Genomic DNA, 27,094 nt, shown 5'->3' on the forward strand with positions numbered 1-27,094 from the left:
AACCCCTCTTTGACACTTACCAACCATCATCATCCCTTTGCCCTGCCCACTTTTCATTTGAGCCAGTCCTCCTAGAGCCAATGAGCGGGGACTTCCTCTTACCGCTGGACAAATCACTGCCGTCCACGAGGTTCAGATTGGGGGCGGAGACCATTCAGTTTGACGGACATGCAAAAGGTCTAATCAGATTTGGACATTTCACGAAAAATAGAGACGAATTTACTTCATTGGCCAATCGGCGCGCGCGGAAGGTGGGACCACAACCGCCAGAGTCCACGCCCCACAAGGTACACGTGATCCCCGCTGTAGTTCCAGGTGGTTCACACACGCATCGGAAAGCAGGAGGTGAGTAACGACGAACAAATGTCACTACTTTACAAACGTTGACCCGCTAAAATCCTATTCCGTTCAGAATGTACGTGTTGTTATCTAACTGCATAGTCTTCGAATAACAATATATGCCTTATTTTACATTGCTAGCGCTCAATGAGCTCCTAGTGCTAGCTGCTGCGTGGTTATGACAGGAGGCCAGCTAGCTAGCCAGCCAGGCTAACGTAGCCAACTTCCTCACCTAGACTTTACGTGTTTACATTTCTAAGAGTGCCCTTGTCTGTCTGTCCATTGCTATGAAAAACGGCCACGCCGGTTGTTACGAGGTTCTCTCGTGTGTCCGACAGTTCGCTAAGCAGTTTTCTGGAGCCTTCTAATGGGACTAGCTAGCTAACGTTAGCCTAGCGTGCTACACGGGGGATGTAATGGTTTCGCATGTTACTTAATCATGGCAAAGAGAGCAGTCAAGTACTAATACCACCAGCCTGGGCTCCAGACGGGGGTCCCAGACACAGAGACAAGTGGTGTTTGTTGCTGTCAGGTTGTCAGAATCACGTTTGTGTACAGAGACAGTTGCGTTTGAAAGTATCGTTAATCAATCTGGAATTGGTGCAACAATTTGACACCATGTCGTTTGGGCTATGTTAATCTCATTCAGAATAGCCTACGATAAACCGCAGTTCTTTTTTTTAGTGCGACTTACTATTATGTGTGTGTGTGTGTGTGTGTGTGTGTGTGTGTGTGTGTGTGTGTGTGTGTGTGTGGTATGACTGGTCACACCAAGGGGGGTTAGAAACATAATCAATGCCCCCCCCCCCAAGTTATTTTCCCTTCTTTGATGGGTTGTATGTATGCAAGACTTGACATGTCAGAATCGACACCTTTTCTCACTGTGCCCTGCTGTACCATGGTAACGAGTGTTTCTGGTGAAGCACGTAGTCTGACTCGTTCTGCCAGTAAAGCGTCCCCTGCCAGAGAGACGGAGAGTGCAGCAGAGGTCGTTCATTCAACGCCCTCCTCTCTGAAGCCTTTAGAAAGCGACGGATACGAGCTCTGTCTCAGTTCTGTGAATGGTTCAGGATTCCCTGGCACATTTACGGTGTCGCCATATGCTAATGATCTATAGGCATAATGGATGATGTTTTATGTTCAGGAGGTTCAGGTTTCTGTGTCCAAATCGTTGTTGTTTACCCAGGACTAAATATTAACTCCTGTGATGGGTGATATTTATGGTCTCACCACGGAAAACGGTGACATTTTAAGTGTGTCACATATTGACACCCTCTCTTTCCCACACTCCTGAAGAGTAAATTCCTGGTGAATGGATTAAAAGAAAGCAATGTGTTTTATTGAGTCTAATAGTTAGTTATGACTGCTAATAAGCATAGTTAATGCTCTTAAGGAGACACTCAAGGCTTCCATGGGTCTTTAAGCCCTGATATTATCTTCTTAAATACACCCCCCCCCCCCCCCCCCCATGTGTGTGTGTGCTTATCCGAGAGACACACTGTGAAAATGCAGTGCAACATCTTGTGCAAGACTTCTTGTCTGCCCTGGGCTAACTCCTGCATATTGGCATTGTGAGTCAATATGTGTGTCTCTGACCCCAGCACTGGTAAAAAAAAAAAACTACACAATCTTATTCCCCCAAAATACAGACTGAACGCATGTTAGTGGCTTCTGAAGGTCCTTCTAATAATAGTCTTTGCTGTATTGATTGAGCATTGATTGATTATTATCTACCGTCCCCTCCCCCCCTCCTTGTGTCCCAGCTGACACCCCCTCCCCACACACACACACCCCTCCCTTGAATACATGTGACTGTTGGGGCATGATGATGGTGGTGGGGGAGGGGTAGTCACTTGTCAGCACAACTGAGCCTCCCCTGTCTCCTCTCCTGTGTGTGTGTGTGTGTGTGTGTGTGTGTCTCTCTCTCTGTATAGTAGTGTGTACGTTTGTTTTGTTTACCCCCCCCGCGCCCCTTGATGTATTTAGCCCCCCGTGGAGAGAGAATGATATGTGGCACTACGCCCATGTTTAACCCCAACAAACCACCCCTCCTGGCTTGGCTTATCCCTCTGCCCCCCTCCAGGCCTGGCCCTCTTCTGCCCCCCCCTCCAGACCTCCAGGCGCTAGGCAGCCTTCCAGCAGCTCTCACATCCCCCAAACGGAGGCCTTCTTCTGGGCCTGGGGAGCCAGTGTGACGACGACCCCCTCCCCCACACACACTGCCTTACGGTTCCATGTCAGCGCCTCAGATCCCTGATTGGGGGCCAGTTGGTCATGTGACCACAGGGCAGGGTGCTTCCCTCTCCCTCCTTTCTTGATAGATCGATAGATAGATAGATGGATGGATAGGTAGATACTAGGTAGGTAGATCGATAGATAGGTACTTTATTGATCCCAGGGGAGGTGAAATTTAGGCATTACAGCAGCTCACACCACAAACAAAATAAAGAGACAATAGAATAATAGTAAAATAATATAGACATCTGAAATATTCTATACAGTAACAACAGTCCAGTGTGATTTAACATCCCCTCAGCCTGACTGATTTCCCTGATGGAGCCGGCCAGAGGAGGAGGTGGTGTACAGTACCAGCTTGGCAGGTGGTGGGAGGGGCTCCCTGGGTTTGGGCCCATCATTCTCCTCTCCTCTCTCGGCTAAACAGAGTGGTGACAGAGGCATTCCTGTGTTAAGTGTGCCTGCCATAAAATAAAAATAGCCCCAGCTTCTGGAGGTCTTCCAGCCCTCTCCTTGTGACTCGTCGAACCATTGATTGATTTCTCGTCAGGCGATGTTGCGGTCACCCTTGAGGTCCTGTGAGACACACCACAGAAGTGATGTCATGTCAAAGTGTCCCCTTACTCACGGGAGGCTAGCGGAGGCCGGGCTTGCACGTTTCATGTCATTCCTTATAATGTTTATTGCTTTACAATGAGCCTGTCCTCCGAATTCTTCCTCCACCAGCCTCCCCTGCTTCAGTTGTAGGCTAATCTTTATTGAGTCTAGATTTCAACACCAGGGTGAGCCAGGTCCTTGTTATAGTGGGTAGTAAAACACAGTCGTACAACTAGAAGTCCCCAGTACAGTTTCTCTACTATAAATAGTAGAGAAAATAAGTAAAGTCGTGAAATAAAAAGTAATCATTCTTTTAGCATGGTAACTGCCAATGGCCCCTGGTCCTAGCTTAGATTCGTTTTTCTTATCATGACTAATGGATAGATGATTCACTTACTTAGACAAATGTATTTGATGTAAGTCGCTTTGGATAAAGGCATCTGCTAAATGCCGAAAATGTGAAATGAGATGTAGCTTAAGTCTTGACGTGAGGGATCCCAACCTCAGAGAGAGTTCCTCCTCGTAGTAACCACAGTCATTGGTCCCAGTACACAGTAGTGTAGCAGTGCACAGATCTCCATAGAGACGCTTCACAACTGGCTCCCTACGGCTCCCGTGGCCATGGAGGGGCCAGCTCCCTGGTAACCAGGAGGAGACAGATGGGTGTTAGATGGGGGGATGGGATGAGGGGTGGGGGATGGGTGTAGACGTTAACTTGAGCGATAGATAGATGGATAGTTAGTAATGTAGGTAGAATACAGGAGGAGGTCAAATACAGAATCCAATTCAAAATCCTCCTCACCACTTACAAAGCCATCAACAATCTGGCCCCCTCCTACCTTGCCGACCTCGTCCCCCTCCACACCCCCTCCCGTTACCTCAGGTTTGACGACCAAGGTTTGACGAGGTCAAGACCACCAGGACCAAGCTCCGGACCTGGGGTGATGGGGCCTTTTCAGCCACAGCCCCGTCCCTCTGGAACGCCCTCCCCAACCACATCAGACAAACACCCTTCCAACATTTAAACAGGCCCTCAAAACCCACCTCTTCAAGCTGGCCATCACCAGTTAACCCTCTCCCCTTGGCCGTGTGTCCCCAGCACTACCATAATTAGGCCCCTATACTTTCTTCTTTATTTATTTATTTTTGGTTTCTTTTTATTATTACTACTCTATCTTTTCAGTTTGTAAAGCGTCTTTGAGTGTCTAGAAAAGCGCTATAATGTATTATTATTATTATTAGTAGTAGTAGTAGTAATGCATGTAGTTTAGCTATCTCCTATACTCCTCTTTAAGTCCTGCTATAATAATAATAACAATAATGCATATATACAGAACTTTTCTCATTCACTACTTTCCCATGGAGATAAATAGAAATAGTCAAAGATTAAAAGCAAGTTTTAAATAAAGACACATTCAGAGACCTGACACTGACCTCATAGCCCCTGCCCAGTGCCTTAGGAAACCCCAGGGGGGTGAGGAACAGCAATCACTTCCTGTCAGAGAAACACGTGGCGCATCGTGGCAGTTGGAGACAGTGGCTAGAGCACCAAGCCTTCTTGTTAAGAGACGAAGATTAGTCTTAGTGATCGCCATGCGTTTAGCGCTTGTGCTAAGCTAAAATGGCAGTTAGGGGACAGTCACCATGACTCTGCTATAGGAGAAGTTAGCCCGTGGCGCTACGTAGGCTAATCCTGTGTGGGGGTTAAGCTCATTAGCGCGTCAGACTGCTGCGGGGTATGCGCTGTAGGCTAATGCGCGTCCGTCTGGGTGCTGACACGTAGGCCAGGCTGTCATCTCAGGGGGGGTTCGGGGGGGTTTCCTCTGAGGACGTGGTGATTTCAGACAGTGATGGGAGCGATGGCGGTGGTGTGACTGTGTTCGTGTGTGGAAGGCAGGCTCCCTGACCCAACCCCCCCATACACACAAACACACACCCCAGTGCCGACCAAACACACACACACACACACACACACACACACATGACCATGCTCAGGTGTGGGAACAGCACAGTTAGCAGTCTCACCGGCATGTCTGCTATATGGGAAGGTGTGTGTGAAATCTCATTGGGTCTAATCCCATTAGAGGCAGGGTGCTGAAGTCGGCATATCCCTCTGGGCAATCGCTTGTCGCTATGGCGATGGGTGCCAGGGAGGGTGTGGGGTATCGGCACAGTGATGAACGTATGCTTGACAACGGGGGGGGGGGGGGGGGGGGCGAATGAAATTACAACGTTCTTCTACTTCTTCTTCCTCTACCTCTTTTCTTCCTCTACCTCTTCTTCTTCTGGGGGGGGGGGGGCGTTAGAAGCGCGTTCCTCAGCTGACCTCTGACCTCCTGCTGTGGCGCTTCTCTGCCTCGCTGCTGCTGCTGGGATGTGATGCTGTAATGTGGTGGTGGGGGGGGGGAGAAAAGAAGAGAGGGCGGGAGAGGGAGAGAGAGAGAGAGAGACACACACAGAGACAGAGAGAAAAAAAATTTTCTCCACTAAGCACCCCCCTCCCTGCCCAGGTCTCCTAACAGCCTCGCTGAGGTTTTTCCTGCTTCTCTAATTGGATAAAAAAAGCTGTAATTCAGCCCAGCGGCCACCTGCCAGGGAACTCTCTCTCTGTCTCTCGCCTTCCGGATGTGGCCGATATCTCTCTTCTTTCCTCCCTCAATTTTCTCCCCCCACCCTTTCTCTCTCTATCTCTCTGTCTTTAATATCGCCTACTCTTTCTGTCCTGTTTTTTTTTTTTTTTTGTTGCTTCCTGTGGTAATATCCTTCTGCTAGTCTACGATCTCTCTCCCTCCCTCCCGCTCTCTCTCTCCCCCTCCCGCTCTCTCTCTCCCCCTCCCGCTCTCTCTCCCCTTCTTTACCATTCTCACTTGAATTCCTCCCCCACACTCTCTCTTTCTCTTACACATTATAGCCTACATTCTCCCCCCCCTCTCTCTCTGTCTCCCCCCCTCTCTATCTCTTTCTGTCTCTCCCCCCTTGCTCTCTCTGTACCGAGTGTCTACTTGTCCTCTAGTGAGAGGAAGGAAAGGAGGGATGGGCAGCATTATGGTGGCAGTGGAAACCCCACCCTAGCCCACTGTAGCCCACCTTAGCCCTCGGGGGCCAGCAGCCTGGGTGGAGTGTCTTGACGACAGCCAGAACCCGTCTTTCTTGCTCTGCTGTTACTTTCAACAAGACAAGTGGTTACGACAATGAGGAAGACGTAGCTTAATTATTGTCTCCCTCCTCCTCCCCCTCCTCCCCCTCCCCCCCCTCCAGACTATGGAGCTGACGGTGAGGCTGTGTGTGGCTCTACTGGCCCTGGGCCTGTGCTCCACGCTGCTCATGACCACGGCCGTATACGCCCAGGAGGAGGAGGAGCCTCTGGACGACCTGGACATGGACGTGGAGGACGAGCTGGATGACCTGGGCCTGGGGGAGGAGCTTCTGGGCGGCGAGGAGGAGGGGGTGGAGCCAGAGGAGGGGGAGGACACGCCCCCGGGACCACCCCCCGCGCCTAAGGTGAGAGGGTGGACAGTCGCGGGGGGGTCTAGCCAATAGAAAGGGAGTATTGACATAACGTCAGTGTACAGTAGATGCGTACCAGGGGAGGCTGGTGGAGGTAGAAGTCGGAGGACTGAACACTTCAGCTACACATTCTGATAGACTGGTTTTGGATGAAGGAGGGGACAGACACACACACACACACACACACACACACACACAGAGAGAGAGACACACACACCCACAGAGAGGGAGAGGTTTCAGCCTCCATCTCCAGCCAGACTCTAAACAGAGATGGAGGGATCAGATTTCCTCCCCCGCACCGCTAAGAGAGGCAGCTTCTCCTCCCACAGTGGGGTTCTCCTCCCTCCCTCAGGGGGGAGAGAGGGAGGTCAGAGTGGTGAGTCTCCTTGTGTCCTCTCCTCCGTCCTCCACTGGAGTCATCCTTAAAAAAGGCCTAGACCTTCCCCTCCGATGCGTTTTCGGTAGGGTAGGACGCAAGTGGAGGACGCAAGGAGAAAAAGAAAAGGAGAGTGGGGGGGGTAGTGTTTGTGTGAGTGTGCGCGTGAGAAGTGACACATTGACCAGCGACACATTGACCAGCGATGATGCTGTAGGTGTTATCTGACTGACCTATGTCCCTCGTGAATGTTTGATCCAACCGCCACACACACAGATTCAGGTTGGAGAACTAAGCACCTCTTATCTGGCCCCAGGAGATGACCTAGTAATCCACTGACTCTTCTGCCCCACTTCTCTCTCTCCCCCTATCTTCTCTCCTCTCTTCTCTCTCCCTCCCTCCCTCTAGGTGACCTACAAAGCTCCTGAGCCCCAAGGGGAACACTTCTTCGCTGAGTCTTTTGACCGGGGGACCTTAGACAGGTAGGCACCCATAAACAAACATTCATACTAGAGTCGTTTGACCAGGGGACCTTAGACAGGTAGGCACCCATAGACAAACATTCATACTAGAGTCTTTTGACCAGGGGGCCGTAGACAGGTAGGCACCCATAGACAAACATTCATACTAGAGTCTTTTGACCACGGGACCGTAGACAGGTAGGCACCCATAGACAAACATTCGTACCCTCCCTGAGAAGAGCGTTGCCTTTAGCAACGTACTGTTACGGAGTTGAAACAGACGTCAGGTGGTCGCTGACAGTCACCTCAGCAACACACGCCATGACCCGTCTCCTCCAATACCCGACACTAACCAGCTACGCTAACAAGCTACACTAACCAGCTACGCTAACCAGCTAACAGAAAGCTACCAGTGGGACAGACCGGGTGGCAGTATTAGAACTGGAGGAGAGAGTTATCATCTCGACTACAGTTACTATAGATAATATAATAATAATATACAGCATTTAGCTGATGCTTTTATCAAAAGCGACTTACATTGCAGTGAGTGTATACATACATACATTTTTCAGTATTATATGGTCCCAGCAGCAATCAAACCCGCAACCTAAGCGTTGTTAGCAGCATGCTCTACCAACTGAGCCACAGAGGACCACGAAATGACTTGTGTGAGTGATGAGGGAATATGAAGGTATGAGGACCCATCTCTTCAGGCTACATCTTAACTGTCCCTCCTAAAGACCTCCTTATCCCCACTACCTGGACAGTTTCTCTACTGTGAATAAAATAAAATAAAAATCTATATATAATAATAATTATTCCTTCTTTTGGTGTTGTGACTGCTTGTGGCCCCTAGTTTTGGCATAGATTACTTTTTCTTGCTATGACTGATGGATAGATGATTCACTTATTTACAACCGATACATTTGACTAAGTCGCTTTGGATAAAAATGCTAAATGGCAAAAATGTGAAGAAAAAATAAACAACTACTGTGAGTAGTTGAGTTTTGGCCATGGTGTTTGGACATGTGGAGGGATCAACAGGAACCTCGCCTTGCCCTGAGGGACCCCCTGCCCCCCCCCCTGGGGGTGTCCAGGTGCCTCCATGTTGACTCTCTCTCTCTCTCTCTCTCTTTCTCAGCTGGGTCTTGTCGAAGGCCAAGAAGGAGGACACTGACGAGGATATTGCCAAGTATGATGGTAGGCACGGAGACGCCTCACACACACACACTCGCACACTCTCACACACACAAATAGATCACAAACAAAAGAAGCTCGACATTCTGATCATTCCGTCCCCGATGCTCAATAGAGCAGACTATGATATGCTGTGAATGTGTGTTCATGTGTTAATATTTTGTGTCTGTTTGTGTGTGTGTGTGTTAGGTAAGTGGGCGGTGGAGGACCTGAAGGACAGTAAGCTGCCAGGGGACATGGGTCTGGTCCTGAAGTCCCGGGCCAAGCACCACGCCATCTCAGCCCAGCTGCTCAGACCCTTCATCTTCAACACCAAGTCCCTCATCGTCCAGTACGTCCACACACACACACACACACACACACCAAGTCCCTCATCATCCAGTACGTCCACACACACACACACACACAAAGTCCCTCATCATCCAGTACGTACACACACACACCAAGTCCCTCATCGTCCAGTATGTCCACACACACACACACACACACACACCAAGTCCCTCATCGTCCAGTATGTCCACACACACACACACACACACACAAAGTCCCTCATCATCCAGTACGTACACACACACACACACACACACACACCAAGTCCCTCATCGTCCAGTATGTCCACACACACACACACACACCAAGTCCCTCATCGTCCAGTATGTCCACACACACACACACACACACCAAGTCCCTCATCGTCCAGTATGTCCACACACACACACACACACACCAAGTCCCTCATCATCCAGTACGTACACACACACACACACACCAAGTCCCTCATCGTCCAGTATGTTCACACACAGACACACACCAAATCCATCATCGATCAGTAAGTACACACACACACACACGTACACACTTCATCATGCACGTACAGACAGATACACACCCATAGGACATAGTAGTGATTAGTGTGACCCTGTGTGTGTTCAGGACATAGTAGTGATTAGGGGTGTAACGGATCACAGATAATCCGTGATCCGTACGGATCGCCCTCCACGGTTCGGCACGCATGTGTACCGCGAATCAATTGCAAAATGTTAACAAGTAATAATATTACTTAATATTAGTTAATATCTCTTGTAAATCACAATGTAGAGTTGCCATGAAAAGATAGACGCAACAGTTGCGTGCTTTGTTTTACTCTAAAGCGCAATAATAGGTTGATGATGCGGAAAAAAAAAGAATCTGTTGTTTACTCACTACACGTGAAGCTGGAAATCCACAACAACAAGGCTGCGTTGACATCTTGAATGTTGTTGGGTTTTTTCACATAATAAAAGTGGTGTTTTTACAGAATTCAAGGAAAAAGCAGTTTTTATAAAAATAAAAATGTTTTGTGTTGATCCGATCCGTGACTCAAAAACCGTGATCCGATCCGTGAGTTAGGTGATCCAGTGTTTCCCCTACCATTGGGGGCCGCCCCCCAACGGAACCCCCCGCCCCCCCAAGAAAGAGTAATTATTACGGACGTAGACACCAAACATCTGACAAGCAGGCTAAAATGTCCGCTTTTTTTAAACGCACCCAACCCGAATCTGGCTAGTGGCAAGCCCATGGGCTCGTTGGTAACGTAGTCCGCCAGTAGTCTCGCATAGCGAGATCTATCTCAACACTTCGCTTCGCGCTGGAGAATAATACAAGATTGTGCGCGAGCGACGCGAGAGAGTTTTTGCAGGGTGAGATGTCTGCAGATGGAAAGTAAGCAAGTTGAAACGTTAGCAAATATAATTGCTGAGTGTTCTAACAGAGCAAGTTGGTTCAAATTGGTCGTTATTATTGTGACTAGAAAGTGTCTGATTATAGTTCCATGGTGTGTAAATAGTGTCAAAGAACTAGCAAGCTAGCTAGCTAGTTCAGAGGTGATGAGATGAGCTAGTCACTAGCACACATGCCAGCTAAAGAGCTAACTGGATGCACTTTATTATTTTACTTAAAGTAGATATACTATCTTTCTTATTCTGCTAGAATTGGGCTTTATGGTAATACCATAATGGCATAGTTACAGTACATGGACAGTGGATTGAAGCATTGGAAATGTCTGTTTTTTATAGTTGGACATACGATTTTATTTCAGGTGAGAGTAAAGTCAAAATGACATTATCTGACTGCATTGCCCACAGCAATCCAATATTCAATTATAATTATGTTATAAATTGATATGGATCAATGTATACCTCTTATTAGATTATAAATACTCTGGTTGTTATGTTTGCCTTTTGGTTGACAGCAAAAGAGGGAGAGGAGGATAGAGAAGGAGAGAATGAGAGAGAGCAGGATGGTGTCAGCACACCAGAGAGAGAGAGAGAGAGAGAGAGAGAGAGAGCAAGAACCAGGTGAGAAAGTGGACAGGTAGTCAAGACCACATAAGTAAGTAGCCTTGAGAACCGATGGTTCTCCAGCCTAATGGCCCATAGGGCAGGAGCCTATCTACTCTTTCCGTAGCGTGAGGCGGCTTAATGTACAAGTTAGTACAACCCCTGGACATGACGCTGTGGGGGGGGGGGGGGTCCATGCCACCCCCCCAAGGCAGCAAACTTAGGGGAAACACTGTGGTCCGTTACACCCCTATGAGTGTGTGTGTTCAGGACATGGTAGTGATGAGTGTGTACCTGTGTGTGTGCAGGTATGAGGTGAACTTCCAGACAGGGATCGACTGTGGCGGAGCCTACGTCAAACTGCTGTCCCAGACCCCAGACCTGAACCTGGTGAGACCACACACACACACACACACCACACACACGTGTGTACATTATTATACATATGTTTAGTATTGTTGTTATTATGATGTCATTGTGTGTTCAGTGTTTCCTCCAGGAATTTTTACAATGGTGGCGGGTAGCGCTGACCGCGTGCACGCGCGCTCAAAACAACGACGTAATTTCAGCCAAAACTCGAGGATGGCCCAAAAAAATAAAATGTTTTCCTGTACTTCTCCCGTGTGTCTCTTATTGTCTGTGTCTGCATGTTTTTCCAGCATGTAATTCCGTTGTCAATAAAAAAATCGTCTCCCACGACTCTTTCCGGACACGTTGGAATTTTTACCGTAACCCCCGGAGAACCAAAGTTATTAAGCCGCAAAGGGTGCCTCATTTACCGCTGCTGGAGGAAAGTACCGCTTACCGCTGACAGCGGGGAGAGGAAATATTTCTACCCGGGAATTCGCTCCTTGCTGTGTCCACGGTGATAGGAGTGGAGGATCGTAGTTTGTAGACTAGACGCAGCCTAGATGTATTCGACCAATCACAAAACAGTTTTGCAAGCGCGTCGCTTCGCGCTTGTGGGTGTGTCTAGCGCTGTGAAGGTCTGAAAAGCGGCCTAAATCTTTTTTTTTTTTTTTGGTTGAGAAATCTGAATGGTGGCGGAGGAAATTCCATCGTGGCGGCCCGCCACACGCACACACACACACACACGCCACACGCACACACACACACACACACACAGGCCTCAGCGGACCTAACTCTCTCACACAAACGTAGGCCTAAACTCTGATCACAAACCTACCACAACAAATTGAGGCCACAGCTACAGTACAAAAAAGCAAAAATAAATAAATAGCACAATGTCCTACCTTATTTGTAGACAAAGTATGTGGGAAGATGCACGCTCATGCTTAAGCTGCGTGCACACCAGGTCATTGCGTTGCACCGGAAGTCATTCATCTCAATGGGGCAGTTGCGTTGATCCGTTGCGTTGCTCTGCATTGCGTTTCTTGTCCGGCAGGGTGCGGTAATCAGTCAAAATATTTCAGCTTTTGCGTTGCGTTGGATCCGTCAAAACAACAGGAAGTAACCGGAAGTAGTTTCTTGACCAGAGCTTTCGCCACAGATGTAAAATCCGCCATTGGCGAAAATCTTTAATTTGGCTCTACAAGTGTTAATGTCATTTTATGAAGTTTTTATATGTTTTCAGGCGAGAAAGTAACCATATATATTCACAAAATGTGTCCAGTTTATCAAAAATAACCCGTTTATATATCTGATGTTAACATACTGACTGTGTCCGCGAATGCTATGCTATTGTTGTGCTAGGTGCATTGACTGACTGTCCGCGAATGCTATGCTATTGTTATGCTATCTGAATGGTGTACTAGTTTTCACTGAATAAATCGCGATTTCTTTCAAAGAAGGTAGCAGGTGTTTATGTCCATGTCAAGGAGAAGGTACGACTTGTATGACAGTAGTGTGATTAGGACATAAGTTGAGGATATTAGTCTACCTCTGATGCTAACTTGTATGGCATAGTGTTTGTGATGCTAACGGCGCCATCTTTGCTATCTCCTCCGGACATATATATTACCACTGTGTTGCGTCTGCATCGCATGCGACATGCGTCAAGCCCATCGCACCAGGTTGCGTCAGAACGGTGGGTCACGGTTCGCGGTGTGCACGAAGCTTTAGTCATAGCGGTATGGAGGTTGTTTAAATCGCCATAGCCTATCGTGGTCCAGACTGTGTGTTCAGTAGAAAAAAGGAGACATGGCCAACTTTGGGCAGCCAGCTAGCCATGCATGTTTTTCGTATATGCTAGCTTGAAAGTGACGAACGAAACTATTCGCTGTTTTTGTGATGGCAAGTTCAGGAGTTGGACGTTCTCTTAAAATAATATAACTTTTTCCTCAAATGTCCTCAGAGAAAACGGCATTGAACGCAAAGATTATTATTTATTTATATATATTTTTCCCCCCCTGATTTTATCCCTTTTTTCACCCAATTTGGTAGCCAATTGAACCCAACCTAGCATCCAATTATCCCCTGCCTATTGCGAGGGGTCCGCCGCACGACCCCGTGGCCGGCAGTCCCAGAGGAGGCCGCCAGGCAGACTAGCTGACTGGCTCCTCGAGCCCTGAACGCAAAGATTCTATTGAATTAATATCACTCATATTGACAGTGTGGCGATGAGGTGTCAAGTGCTGCTAAAAATTCAAATGCTTGTAGTGTTGCACATGCATGTCTGTGGATAAGCTGGTTCACAGCCAGCTTTTTTGCCTATCAAAATGATCACGTTCAGTAATCCCTACTACTGTGATTCCGTGTACTCTGTGATTCCGTGTACTCAGAATTACAGAGCGCATGCGCAAAGTAAGCTGATTTCTTGACTGCTTTGCCATATGTACAGCAGGGCAGCGGTTTTAAACCAAAACGATCGAACACACTGAGAGACAAACATTTAATTGCTTTTTTTTTATTATTAAAGGGCTTGGGAATGCGCCGCATTTATAGCTTATTATGACTGCCCGCCCATGGTGTGTGTATATTATATCAGTGTGTATTATATCATTGAGTGTGTGTGTGTGTGTTCTGTGCAGGATGAGTTTGTGGACCGGACCCCGTACACCATCATGTTCGGCCCAGACAAGTGTGGCGAGGACTACAAGCTGCACTTCATCTTCCGCCACCAGAACCCTGTGACGGGCGAGTATGAAGAGAAGCACGCCAAGAAAACTGAGGCCGACCTACGCTCATACTACACCGACAAGAAGACCCACCTCTACACACTGGGTACACACACACACACACACACACACACACCCCTACTACACCGACAAGAAGACCCACCTCTACACACTGGGTACACACACACACCCCTACTACACCGACAAGAAGACCCACCTCTACACACTGGGTACACACACACACACATACACACCCCTACTACACCGACAAGAAGACCCACCTCTACACACTGGGTACACACACACACACACACACACACACCCCTACTACACCGACAAGAAGACCCACCTCTACACACTGGGTACACACACACACACACACACCCCTGCTACACTGACAAGAAGACCCACCTCTACACACTGGGTACACACACACACACACACACCCCTACTACACCGACCAGAATACCCACCTCTACACACTGGGTACACACACACACACACACACACACACACACACACACACACCCCTACTACACAGACAAGAATACCCACCTCTACACACTGGGTACACATACACACACACACACACACACCCCTACTACACCGACAAGAAGACCCACCTCTACACACTGGGTACACACACACATACACACAGACACCCCTACTACACCGACAAGAAGACCCACCTCTACACACTAGGTACACACACACATACAGACACACACCCCTACTACACCGACAAGAAGACCCACCTCTACACACTGGGTACACACACACACACACACCCCTACCACACCGACAAGAAGACCCACCTCTACACACTGGGTTCACACACACACACACACACACACACACACACACACACGCACCAAGCATCTGACTGCTCTGGAAGTCCAGATTTTTTACAGACTGAATCATTGCCCCAATGATTTTTTTACTTTTAAAGCCAGAAGATGATTGTGTAGCTGGGGTCAGAAGATGATTGTGTAGCTGGGGTCAGAAGATGATTGTGTAGCTGGGGTCAGAAGATGATTGTGTAGCTGGGGTCAGAAGATGATTGTGTAGCTGGGGTCAGAAGATGATTGTGTAGACGGGGTCAGGGTCAGGAAGGAATGACTAGGAAAATAAGTATGAAGAGTTAGAGGAGCCAGGGGAGGCTGGCGGAGGTAGAAATCGGAGGACGGGCTCATTGTAAAGCATGATTTCTACCCCCGCCAGCCTCTGACGTCTCTCTCTCTCTCTCTCCTCCCTCTCTCTCACGCCCCGTAGTGCTGAACCCAGACAACACGTTTGAGGTGCTGGTGGACCAGACGGTGGTGAACAGTGGTAACCTGCTGACTGACATGACCCCCGCCGTCAACCCCCCCGCCGAGATCGAGGACCCCGACGACGCCAAGCCAGAGGACTGGGACGAGAGGGCCAAGGTCCAGGACCCCGTCGCTGCCAAGCCTGAGGACTGGTCAGTGTGTGGGTGTTGGTGTGTGTGTGTGTGTCTAGCTGGCTGTATTTGACAGGTGTGGTCAAGTTGTTTGTGTTGATATGATTTCCTGAGTGTGTATATGTCTTGAATGTATGAATTCAAGTGTCTGTCTCTCTCTGTGTGTGCGTCCAGGGATGAGGACGCTCCCGCCCAGATCCAAGACGAGGACGCCGTGAAGCCTGACGGTTGGCTTGACGACGAGCCTGAGTACACCAGCGACCCCGAGGCCGTCAAACCTGAGGACTGGTAACTACACCTCCACCTTCATCCCTCTCTCTCTCTCTCTAACTACACCTCCACCTTCATCCCTCTCTCTCTCTCTCTAACTACACCTCTCTCCCCTTGTCTCTGTCTCCTCTCTCTGTCTCTCTCCCCCTGTCTCTATGTCTCTGTCTCTCCTCTAGGGTGTGTCTCTGTCTCTCCTCTAGGGTGTGTCTCCTAGTCTCTGGTCTGTAGAAGCTAATAGCTAGCGTTTATGTTAGCGTCTCCTCTGTTTCCAATGAGAGGGTCTGCTAATATCACAGACATGCTGTAGCCTCAGGCCAGGCAACACACACACACACACACACACACACACACACACACACCCTCATCATCCAGTGAGTACACACACTTAGGCACACACATTGTAGCCTCAGGCAACCAGGTTTGATCTGATCTCTGTGAGGAGAAGCACACTCACACACACACGCACACACACACAGGCTTTGATGTCCCACTTCTGGAGCAGAATTTAATTAGATACAACCCACCCCCAGGCAAAGGAGAGAGGGATGGAGGGATATAGATAGTGAAGAAGGGATGGAGAGAGGGATAGAAGGAGAGGAAATGAAGATGTCCCTGATATTCTCTTGGATGTTCTCTGTATGCTGTCTTATCTTTATATCTCTCTCTCTCTCTCTACCTCCCTATCTGCAATGCATGACTGGATCTGTATTATAATGTTTTCTCTCTCTCTCTCTCTCTACCTCTCTCTACCCCCCCCCTCTCTCAACCCCCCCCCAGGGATGAGGATATGGATGGTGAGTGGGAGGCCCCTCAGGTGCCCAACGCCCTGTGTGAGACCGCCCCCGGCTGTGGCGCCTGGAAGCGGCCCATGATTGACAACCCCAGCTACAAGGGCAAGTGGAAGGCGTCCATGATCGACAACCCTAACTACCAGGTAACTCCTCCCCCCTGTCCTGTAACTCCTCCCCCCTGTCCCAGAACTCCTCTCATAGTGGGTCGCGTCATCAACACCCGACCTGCGTTTATTCGTGTGAAAACGCGGTCCATAAAAAATGCAGCGAAAACACTGAATTCCCTGAAGAACGTCCCAACGCTTTGACTTTTCATTTTTTTTATGTCAATGGCGATCAAAGATAGTTACTCTGTCAGTATTAAATATATTGTTTCATTTCCTGTCAGAGGTTTCCATAGTGACCCCTGATACCCAGGTGTGTGTATGACATTCACAGTACAGCTGAGAGAATATCAGGCTCTTCTTAATTTCCTCTCCTTCCATCTCTCTCCTCCCCTTCCAGGGGGTGTGGAAGCCCAGGAAGGTGCCTAACCCTGCGTTCTTCGAGGACCTGCACCCGTTCAGGATGACGGCCTTCAGCGCCGTGGGGCTGGAGCTCTGGTCCATGTCACATGACATCTTCTTCGACAACTTCTTCATCACCAACGAGCGTCACACGGCGGAGCGCTGGGCGCAGGACGGCTGGGGTCTGAAGAAGACCGCCGAGGGGGCCGCCGAGGTGGGCGGGCACACACAGATATACAGATGCACACACACGCACAGATACACACACGCACACACACATACACACACACACACACACACACACAGATACATATACACGCACTCACACACAAACATAGATACATATACACGCACTCACACACAAACATAGATACACCCACACCAGGGTTTCCGTTAGAAAAAATTGCCGCCGGACATCGTGTCCGGGAAGATTTCGATTTACCGGACAAACGTGATATATTCCGGTCATCTGATTAAAATATAATAAAAATTTTTTTTTTCAAAATCATATTTTTTTTTCTCCAAATCTAATATAGCTGTTTGTCGCAGTGATTACTGTTGTGTAGCGGCCTATATATGCCATTTAATGTCTATTTCTCATCCGATACGATTAGATGCGAGCTATATAATATATAATAATATAACATGATTCGTAGGGCTGGGTTCAAAAAATCGATTTCCCGATTCAGAATCGATCTTCATTAAAATGAGCGATTATCGATTCCTAAATCCCGAGATCGATCTTCTTTTTTTATTTTTTTTTTTTTTTTTTTTTTTTTTTTGCTTGCAGCTTCAACCCGCAACGAGATCTCGTGCTACAAGAATTGATCATATCTCACGCAACGTGAGGTCTCAACACTAAAATCTAAAAACATGGCGATGGCAGGGACACTCAAGTCACCACCAGGCTTAAAGTCAGATGTCTGGGTGCATTTTGGATTTAAAAAATGTGACGATAGAGATGAGCTGGACAAAAGCAAAGTCATATGTAAATAAAAAGTACATTCATGTAACTGCTTTGGAGTCAATTCATTGATATGTTTAACAATGCTACATGTTATAGGGTTCCTTGAACCATTTATAGCATTAATTCTGAGAATCTCTTTCATATTCAAGCAAAAAATGTATATTTTAACTAGATCGAATCGGAATCGAATCGAATCGTGAATCGAATCGAATCGTGAGCTCACTGAGCTGGTGAATCGGAATCGAATCGTTTTGGGAAATCAGTGGCGATACCCAGCCCTAATGATTCGCATGCGCGCTATGCCATTATGTCCAGCGCTGAACGGGCGCCTCACTGGGAACTGAACAGACAGCATCGATCAATGAACGGACTCCACATTACGTTAACTGAAGTTTGTTAAATTGTTTGGGATTAATGTGAGTTTTCTATTTTCTCTTTCCAGTTTTACCCTTTTTTTTAATCAATAAAACAACGTCATTTGGTCTCGCTGGTTGGGAAGGCATTTCGTTTAGCTGCCTGTCAAATCATACTTAATCGGACTCGGGAGTATGACAATGAGGAGAACATAACTGTTTTTGTATGTCGTCCTGAAGACCGGCTGTTAGATCATATCGCTGAAGTTTGTCTCCATAGTGTAAATGTTGTCCGTTTCGTTTGTTATCCGCTCCGCTTCGGGACACCATTTTCAGCTGAGCACCAAACACACACACACAACACTGCCCGAGAGAGAAGGACCCGCCCCCTTTAGTTAGCCTATAGGCTATAGGCTAACTAAAGGGGGCGGGTCCTTCTCTCTCGGGCAGGCTAACTAAAGGGGGCGGGTCCTTCTCTCTCGGGCAGGCTAACTAAAGGGGGCGGGTCCTTCTCTCTCGGGCAGTGTTGTGCGTGTATGAGTGTGTGTGTGTTTGGTGCTCAGCTGAAAATGGTGGCCCGAAGCCAAATTGTGCTTAGAGGGAATTATTTTCACCGGACATTATGTCCGACGAGTTTTCAATTTGTCGGACTTCAACACATTTTACCGGACAAAGACCGGTAATTACCGGTTAACGGAAACCCTGACCCACACACACATGCAGATACACACACGCAGATACACGCATGTAGATACACACACACGTAGATACACATAGATACATGCCCACACACATAGATACACACCCAGATACGCACATAGATGTGCGCAGAGATGTACACAAACACAGGCAGATGAACGCAATCACACACGCACACAGATACTTGCACGCACACATCAACTAAACCACCCTGTGTGTTAATGTCCCGCAGAGGACCATGTGTTAATGTCCCCCAGAGGACCATGTGTTAATGTCCCCCAGAGGACCATGTGTTAATGTCCCCCAGAGGACCATGTGTTAATGTCCCCCAGAGGACCATGTGTTAATGTCCCGCAGAGGACCATGTGTTAATGTCCCCCAGAGGACCATGTGTTAATGTCCCCCAGAGGACCATGTGTTAATGTCCCCCAGAGGACCATGTGTTAATGTCCCCCAGAGGACCTTGCCGCCTGCAGGCTCTGAGGCATCCACATATAGACTGTTTGTGTATGATGCAAGCCTCCGTTAGCATTAGCCTAGCCTCCAGAAACCTAGCCTCAGATCAGGACATTAGGCATTGGCGTCCTCTGTGGCTCAGCTGGTAGAGCATGGCGCTAACAACACTTAGGTTGTGGGTTCGATTCCCGCTGGGACCATATATTCTGAAAAATGTAGCTCTCACTGCACTCACCCTCCAAATAAGTTAACTTCATATTGGGAGGCTGTGATTGGCTGGATCCTGTAGTGGTCCTGTGATTGGTTGGATCCTGTAGTGGTCCTGTGATTGGTTGGATCCTGTAGTAGTCCTGTGATTGGTTGGATCCTGTAGTGGTCCTGTGGTACTGCTGGTTGGCTGGTGCGTACGTACTGTGTGCTCTGTGCAGCCGAGGTGCGCGCGTCCGTGTGTGTGTGTGTGTATGTGTGTGCATGTGCATGTGCACACGTGTGTGTGTGTGTGTGTGTGTGTGTGTGTGTGTGTCTGTGTGGGGGCTGTAGTGGTTAGCACCGGGGATTAGCGGTCTCTCATCAACATTCCTCAGCAAGGCTTCTCTCCTCAAGGTGGATTCCTGGGATGCCAGACATGTTGGGCTTAATGGCCCTCTGAACACAGACTGGCCTCCCCCCTCCCCTCTCTCTTTCTCTCTCTTTTGCTCTCTTTCACTCTCTTTCTCTCTCTCTTTCTCCCTCTCTCTCTCCCCCCTCTCTCTCTCTGTCTCTCTTTCTCCCTCTCTCTCTCCCTCCCTCTCCCTCTCTCCTTCTCTCGCTATTACACTCACATGTGCAAGTTGTTCTTCTACCCTTTAAATCCCACCTCTCTCCCTCTCTCTCCTCCCTCTCTCCCTCCTCTCTCCCTCCGCCCCTAACTCCCTCCCTCCCAATGAGTGCATACCTCCCCCAGTGAAGCACCATTCCAGCTGAGCATTCCGCTGTCTCCACCCCCACCTCATTGTTGGATCATTAGCTTCCACACCACTGGTTCTGCTGGCCGCCCCCCCCGCCCTGCACGCTGGCTCTGCTGGGCCTCTGAGTGTGTGTGTGAGTTTTGATGGTGTGTATAGATGCCATTTGGTGACTCACTCCTCTGTGTGTGAAGGAAGGACCGAGGGGCCGTGTGTCACCAGGCTGAGATGGTCGTCTCATACACCCCCACCCCACACCTGGTGTCACTGGTTAATGTCCGGTGTATTTATTTTAGGCTCGAGATCGGGGCTCTTTCTATGACGTCACCTGTCTGTGACGTCACCTGTCAGGACTGAGGTGGCCGTGCTGCTCACCAACCCCAGTGACATCATGTTGTCAGACGACAGGGAGGGAGGGAGGGAGAGATAGAGGGAGAGAGTGGCACAGCAGCACAGGTCTTAATGTGTGGTGTCGGACATGTGACATATCATGTATGTCATGTTGCCGTTAGCCTCCCTCCTTCCCTCCCTCCTTCCTTCCCTCCCTCCTTCCTTGAGGTAGCCTGAGCACTGATCAACAACGTATCTTGTTATTGATTATTACCATTGAAATTACATGACCGTAAGTTGACGGTAAACAGACTACTACTACTAGGTCGTCCTCGGACGGGCCCTCCATCAGGGCTTCCAGTCATCCCGATCCTCCATACATCTGGCTAGCTCACCGTTACTTTCCCGCTCCCGTGTCTTTCTTGAGTACGTCCACGTATGTTAGTGTGGGACGCGATGTGATCGATGCCCGTGTGTTGGCTCCCACAGCACCAGTTTGCTGGCTGGCAGCTCCTGGTGTCTCTGGCAGTGATCTGCCAGCCTCGTTCTCCTGACTGCTATATTCCCGCTGATTCTTGGTGACCCCCCCCCCATAACCACACATTGACGGTAAACTGACGTCTCCCCTGCAGCCCGGCCTGGCCAAGCAGATGATGTCGGCGGCGGAGGAGCGCCCGTGGCTGTGGGTGGTGTACGTCCTGACGGTGGCTGTCCCCCTCATCCTCATCATCGTCTTCTGCTGCACCGGCAAGGTGAGACCACACACACACACACACACACACACACACACACACCAAAAACAACTGCACGCACACGCACACACATCAAACACAACCACAACCACTCACACACACCAAACAGAACCACCACCCCCACACACACACATACACACACACACACACACACCTTTACATCTACCTCTGTGTTCACTTGTCGCCATTTCAGTCAAATTGACTTGATTGAAGGTGCATTTCTGTCCTTGTTCTGAGCGCTACACAAAGACGCCATGTGATGTTTACGCCTGTGTGTCTCTCCCACCACAGAAGAAGGCCGCCCCCGCCGCTGCCTCCCCAGCTGAGTACAAGAAGACAGACGAGCCCCAGCCGGACGTGAAGGAGGAAGAGGAGGAGGAGGAGGACAAGGCAGAGGAGGACCAGGTCAAGGAGGAGAAGAGCCAGCCAGGTCAGTAGCTTTGGCTTTCCCTTTTTCCTTATTTCGCTCCCTCCCTCTCTCTCTTCCATTCCCGTATTTGCGTTCGTGAATACACTCTGGAAATCTGCTCTGGTTACAACGTCATAGAGCTCTCTGAAATCAGTTAATTTACGAAAGGTCAGTTAAAAGCTAACTGTAAACATGGCGGACACCAACGATAACATTAATTAATTTAATTTTAATTAATTTTGCCATTTAGCAGACACTTTTATCCAAAGCGACTTACAATTATGAATTACAGGGACATTCCCCCTGGAGTAACTGAGGGCTAAGTGCCTTACCCAAGGGCACACTAGTAGTGGTGTGGCTTCAGGCGGGATTTGAACTCACAACCTTCCGATCCCAAGTCCAACTCACTATCCACTAGAGTCGACCACCACTACCCTACTACTAACATAACCATCGTTTCGCTGGCGGCCAACAATTTTACGTTACGGTGTTAACATTAACATTGACGTTAGCTAGCTTTCTGTTGCTAACGGTAGTGATGATACTCTCTGGAGTACCGATCAAGCCGCAACCAACCAACATTTTGCAACGACTTGCTCTGACATTTAGATTGGAATGTTCAGACGCTTTGGACAAACCGTCTTTTCAATCAAAGAGCCCAGGGTGCGCTCTGAGTGGTCCCAGAGTACAGTGCTCTGAATTTTCTAACAGGGAAGCTCTGAGCGCTCTGAATTTCCCAACGACCAGAGAGCACCCCGGGTGCGCTCCGGCGCTCTCAGAGCATATTTACGAACTAACCTTCTGTGTACCCAACAATGTTTTGTGGCTCTTAGTCTCCGACTGGTTGGCCACCCCTGCTCTAGATGGATTAGTACTATCTCTGTAAATGCTCACTAAGCGTTTGTCTGTTTGTTTGTCTCCATAGCAGCAGCAGAGGAGAAGAAGAGCGATGCAGAGGACAGCCCTGCAGAGAAGGAAGCGGAGGAGGAAGAGGAGGAGGAAGAGGAGGAGGAGGCTGCAGAAAAAGAGGGAGAGGAAGACGATGATGAAGAGTTGAATGCAGAGGTGAGGTGAAGACTTACTCACACGGTCCAGAATACCCACTCTGAACACACACCACACACCCATACAGAATACCCACACACACCACACACCCATACAGAATACCCACACTGAACACACACCACACACCAATACAGAATACCCACACTGAACACACACCACACACCCATACAGAATACCCACACTGAACACACACCACACACCCATACAGAATACCCACACTGAACACACACACACACCCATACAGAATACCCACACTGAACACACACCACACACCCATACAGAATACCCACACTGAACACACGCCACACACACCAATACAGAATACCCATACTGAACACACGCCACACACACCAATACAGAATACACACACCACACACACAGGAATACAGAATACACACACCACACACAGGAATACAAAATTCACACCACACACACACACACCAATCCAGAATCCCCACACTGAACACACACACCCATACAGAATACCCACTCTGAACACACACCACACACACCGACGTATCGCCAATCCATGACCACTGTGCCCCACCCCCCCCACCCTCAGAAACAGGCTGACGACGTCCTGAGAAGGTCTCCCAGAACCAGGAGGGTGAGGAAGGACTGAGCTGAGCAGAACCACCCCTGGTGTCTCTGGTCCAAACCAACCAACCAACCAGGACTGATGTAGCCGTACCAACCCCTGGATATCTCTGGTTTAAACCAACCAACCACCAGCCCTGACCTCACCCTCTCTAACCCCCCCCCCTGCTCTCTCTCTCTCGAACCCCCCCTCGCCTCCCTCCTCATGCCACCCTTTCCCCGCCCCCCTCCCTCCCCCGCGGCACGGAAGCTGCAGAACACAGAGAAGCCAGAATCAACAGCAATCCTCCTCCTCCTCCTAACACCACCACAACTGCCATGATTCCAGTATGATGATGATGATGATGATGATGAAGAGTTGTGCAAGTGTAGAAAAGGGCTTTTCCAAGAAGAATTACAACCAACCCAACGACTTCCCATACCATTCCATAACTGTGAGCTGACACTAACCTAGTGACCCCCCCCCAAACCCAAACGACCTCCCTGCTCCTGCTAGTCAACCCCCTCCGCCCCTCCCCCCGTCCCCCAGGTCCAGACAGTATTTATCAACCCCGTCAGTTCTGGGCAACACTACAGCTCCTAGGTTTAGCCGCCCCCCCCCCACCCTGTGTCTTCTTGCTTGGTCCAGTCTAACCGTTCCCATGGCGTCTGTATGTGTCAGAGGGGTGGGTTTGAAGTAGCATGAACATTCTCTATCCAGGGTCGTCAAAACGACAACAACAAAAAAACAAACCAACATGGATTCGGATGACTTTATTATTGTCTGTTTCTAACTCTGCAGATTTGTAATATTTTCAGGAGGTTTTCGAGACAACTACGTTTCCAATGCACGCGTCTGTTATCTATCTGCTCGAACATTTCATTCCATGTGGCGTCCATCATGTTTTTTTTCTTCATCATGGTTTATAAAAAACAAAACAAAGTGTGTTTTGTTTTTGGAGAACACACCCCTCCGACAGCATGGGTCCCAACGTACATGCTCACCAGGGGTGGGTGGGGTTTGGAGCGGAGGGAGGGGGAGGGGGGGGAGAATGGGGGAAGTAGAGGGGGGGAGAGCGCGCCTAGATTCAGGCTTCAGTAGGTGAGGTGATGCTGCCTTACAGTCCTAGAGAGCTACAGGTTTGTCCAACGTCTTTTCTCGTGAATGTACTGTGATTTTTTATTTTTATTTTAAAATACTATGTACATGGCTTTTCTTTGTTGTTTTCATTTTCTAAAAGTCTTTGATTCCATTCATGTTTTTTTTTTAGTTTCTTTGGTCTTGATCTATAATAATGTAGGGACGTAGTGTAGGAACAGTCAAGGTTGTTAGACCGGGACTGTCCTTGCTCTAGCTGACTCATCACAGATAATAAAACAGAAAAAAAAAAGTCCCGGCTCAGTCTGTGCAGCCTCCCCTCATTGGTGGGGATGAATCAGTCTCCTGCCCACCCATTGGTAGATGAGTAAGCACATCCTGTGACAGCATTTCCTGAGCATGCATTGAGCAGCAGCAGCAGCAACATTTAAAACACATCACAGGTTTTTACTCAAACTTTACTTTCTCTTGACGGTTTGACTCGCACACGAGAGTAGTTAATAGTATTACTATGGATCTCAGGGTGTCGAACAAGCTTAAACCTTCTCCTTAAACCTACTTTACCCCATTGGACACTAAAAAGGCACTATTAAGTGGGGGGGTCTGTTTTTGGACCCCTCTGTGGCCGACAGTCTTTAGTTCCTTGTTCTTACTCAACGTATCGGTGAACCTGCCCAAACTCTTAACAACATCTCCAGAGCAGGGAAGTCATTAATTCGAGGTTTGCCCCATGTCTAAAGAGTTGGCACTTTGCAAGGTAACTGAGACTCACAATTCCATACACACAATTAAATACACAAACACACACACACTCACCCACCCCTCCTAAATTTCGTTGTTTGGTACCTGTACTGTAGCAATGACAAATAAAGTCCATTCCATTCCATTCAACAGCTCAGTTGCTGCTGTTCGCTCTGGTTTGCACGGAGGCCAAGCCCAGTTTTCTGCTCTCAGATTCCAAGCGGTGTCAGTCATGTTCTGGAATGTCGAGCTGCTGCTTCTCCTCCTCCTCCAATGGGTGTGTGTTGGTGTTTCGGAGTGGCGAACACGATTGGTTCCCTCACCAACAAAGCTGCTGATTGGTGATGAGTGTCCGGTTGATTTATTCAGTCACCTACATTACATTTGGGGGGGTGGGGGGGATACGGTAGAACTTGCTATCATGTTACTCACAAAAAACGAAATAAAAGAGATTTGACTAAGATGGTGGAGGTTGGAAATGTGTTCTGTATTGGTGTCATGGTTTCCTGTCGGGGGGGGTGGGATGTGGGGGTGAGATGGCATGTACAGCTGCTGCCTCCAGGGGAAATGTCTTTCTCTCTACATTTCGATTTTCTTTTCTTTGTTTTTGTTTTGAACGATGACCTATGACCTTTCGTAGCGTGTATGCCAGGTAGTTAGTTTCCACTGTAACATGAGTTTAGTCTTTCTATTTTTTTGTCTTTTTTTACTGTTATTGCACCTTCCCCAGGGATAAGGGCCTGTGGTTTTAGTATGTTGGGGCATGGGGGTTAGACAGTGAGACCAAGGCTTCCATATCAGCCGCCAACAATGTTGATTGCATTTTTTTGGAGATAAAAAAAAAAGGAATGTAAAAGTCAGACGAAAACAACAATCCTTTTCAAAAAGAATAATATGGAGATCGGCATCGATCCAATCTCACCCATCCAATACTTTTTAGCCTCTTTGTATATCCTTTTATTTATTTTATTTGTAGTATTAACTTGGTTCAGTTTTTCCCCCACTCTCTTTAGTTGCTAGTTTCTGCCTAAAGCTGCCATGGTAACGACCTCTGACCTGAACAGTGTCTGTATCTCGTCAGGAAGGAACACTGCGACCACTAACACTACTCTCTAGACATCAGCTTCGCTGTCGCATGAACTCTGCCTCAGACTTCTCACCCAAACAACAAGTTTCTTGTTTAACCCTGCACGCTAGAGAGATAGAAGCTCCAACCAGATAACTTTGGTTATAGCGGTCGAGAATTTGTCACATGGTAAATGTCTAACATTATGAAATTAGTGGCTTTTTGAGTACTGTGATCCTGATCAGCCATGTTGTGTGAAGGTGGGTGGCAGGCGCTCCTCTGACCCCCCGTGTGTTGTAAATGCAGTCGTCTATGAACGGGGATGCCATTTTGTTTTAATGAATAATAAAAGGCCTAATGGAAACTTGGGTCCAGAGTTTTACTTATTTATCGTGTGCTTGTTTACTGCCCGCGTCTCTCATGGGCAAGTATTCCTCCTCCTGCCCTGTGTCTCTGTTCTCCAACTGTGCTGTGGGGAGGCTGGTGGAGGTAGACATCGGAGGATGGGCTCATTGTAAAACA

The 27,094-nt window shown here is 48.5% G+C and overlaps 1 protein-coding gene and 1 long non-coding RNA gene across 4 annotated transcripts; one reads left to right on the plus strand and one right to left on the minus strand.

Annotated features, from left to right (window-relative positions):
* The first annotated feature begins 313 nt into the window (after positions 1 to 313).
* canx (calnexin) lies at positions 314 to 26,423 on the plus strand. Of its 3 annotated transcripts, none has more exons than XM_080525043.1 (15): positions 314 to 345; positions 6,430 to 6,672; positions 7,463 to 7,536; positions 8,657 to 8,715; positions 8,902 to 9,043; positions 11,339 to 11,420; positions 14,021 to 14,213; positions 15,380 to 15,569; positions 15,723 to 15,836; positions 16,596 to 16,752; positions 17,114 to 17,329; positions 21,497 to 21,616; positions 21,908 to 22,046; positions 22,951 to 23,095; positions 23,653 to 26,423. In XM_080525043.1, exons 2-15 carry the CDS (start codon positions 6,433 to 6,435, stop codon positions 23,672 to 23,674), a joined length of 1,893 nt encoding a protein of 630 aa, XP_080381169.1. In that variant the 5' UTR covers positions 314 to 345; positions 6,430 to 6,432; the 3' UTR covers positions 23,675 to 26,423. The 3 variants fall into 3 exon arrangements, with proteins under 3 accessions (XP_080381169.1, XP_080381167.1, XP_080381168.1); XM_080525041.1 differs by having other exon boundaries at positions 22,951 to 23,090; XM_080525042.1 differs by having other exon boundaries at positions 22,954 to 23,090.
* On the minus strand, positions 25,384 to 26,930 carry LOC308152133. Its single transcript, XR_013937326.1, has 2 exons — positions 25,658 to 26,930; positions 25,384 to 25,590 (listed from the first exon to the last, which is right to left on the minus strand). It is a non-coding gene; the product is annotated as an uncharacterized lncRNA (long non-coding RNA).
* Between the last annotated feature and the right edge of the window lie 164 nt (positions 26,931 to 27,094).

Source organism: Nansenia antarctica, assembly GCF_963989245.1.
Source record: "Nansenia antarctica genome assembly, chromosome: 3".
NCBI classification, from domain to species: domain Eukaryota; kingdom Metazoa; phylum Chordata; class Actinopteri; order Argentiniformes; family Microstomatidae; genus Nansenia; species Nansenia antarctica.

What these genes read in the sequence shown, in the direction of transcription:
- canx (XM_080525041.1), top strand. Translation starts at nt 6,433, where the DNA reads ATGGAGCTGACGGTGAGGCTGTGTGTGGCTCTACTGGCCCTGGGCCTG. An exon ending in GACCACCCCCCGCGCCTAAG is followed by an intron (nt 6,673 to 7,462) that starts GTGAGAGGGTGG and finishes CCCTCCCTCTAG; the next exon opens with GTGACCTACAAAGCTCCTGA. An exon ending in GGATATTGCCAAGTATGATG is followed by an intron (nt 8,716 to 8,901) that starts GTAGGCACGGAG and finishes TGTGTGTGTTAG; the next exon opens with GTAAGTGGGCGGTGGAGGAC.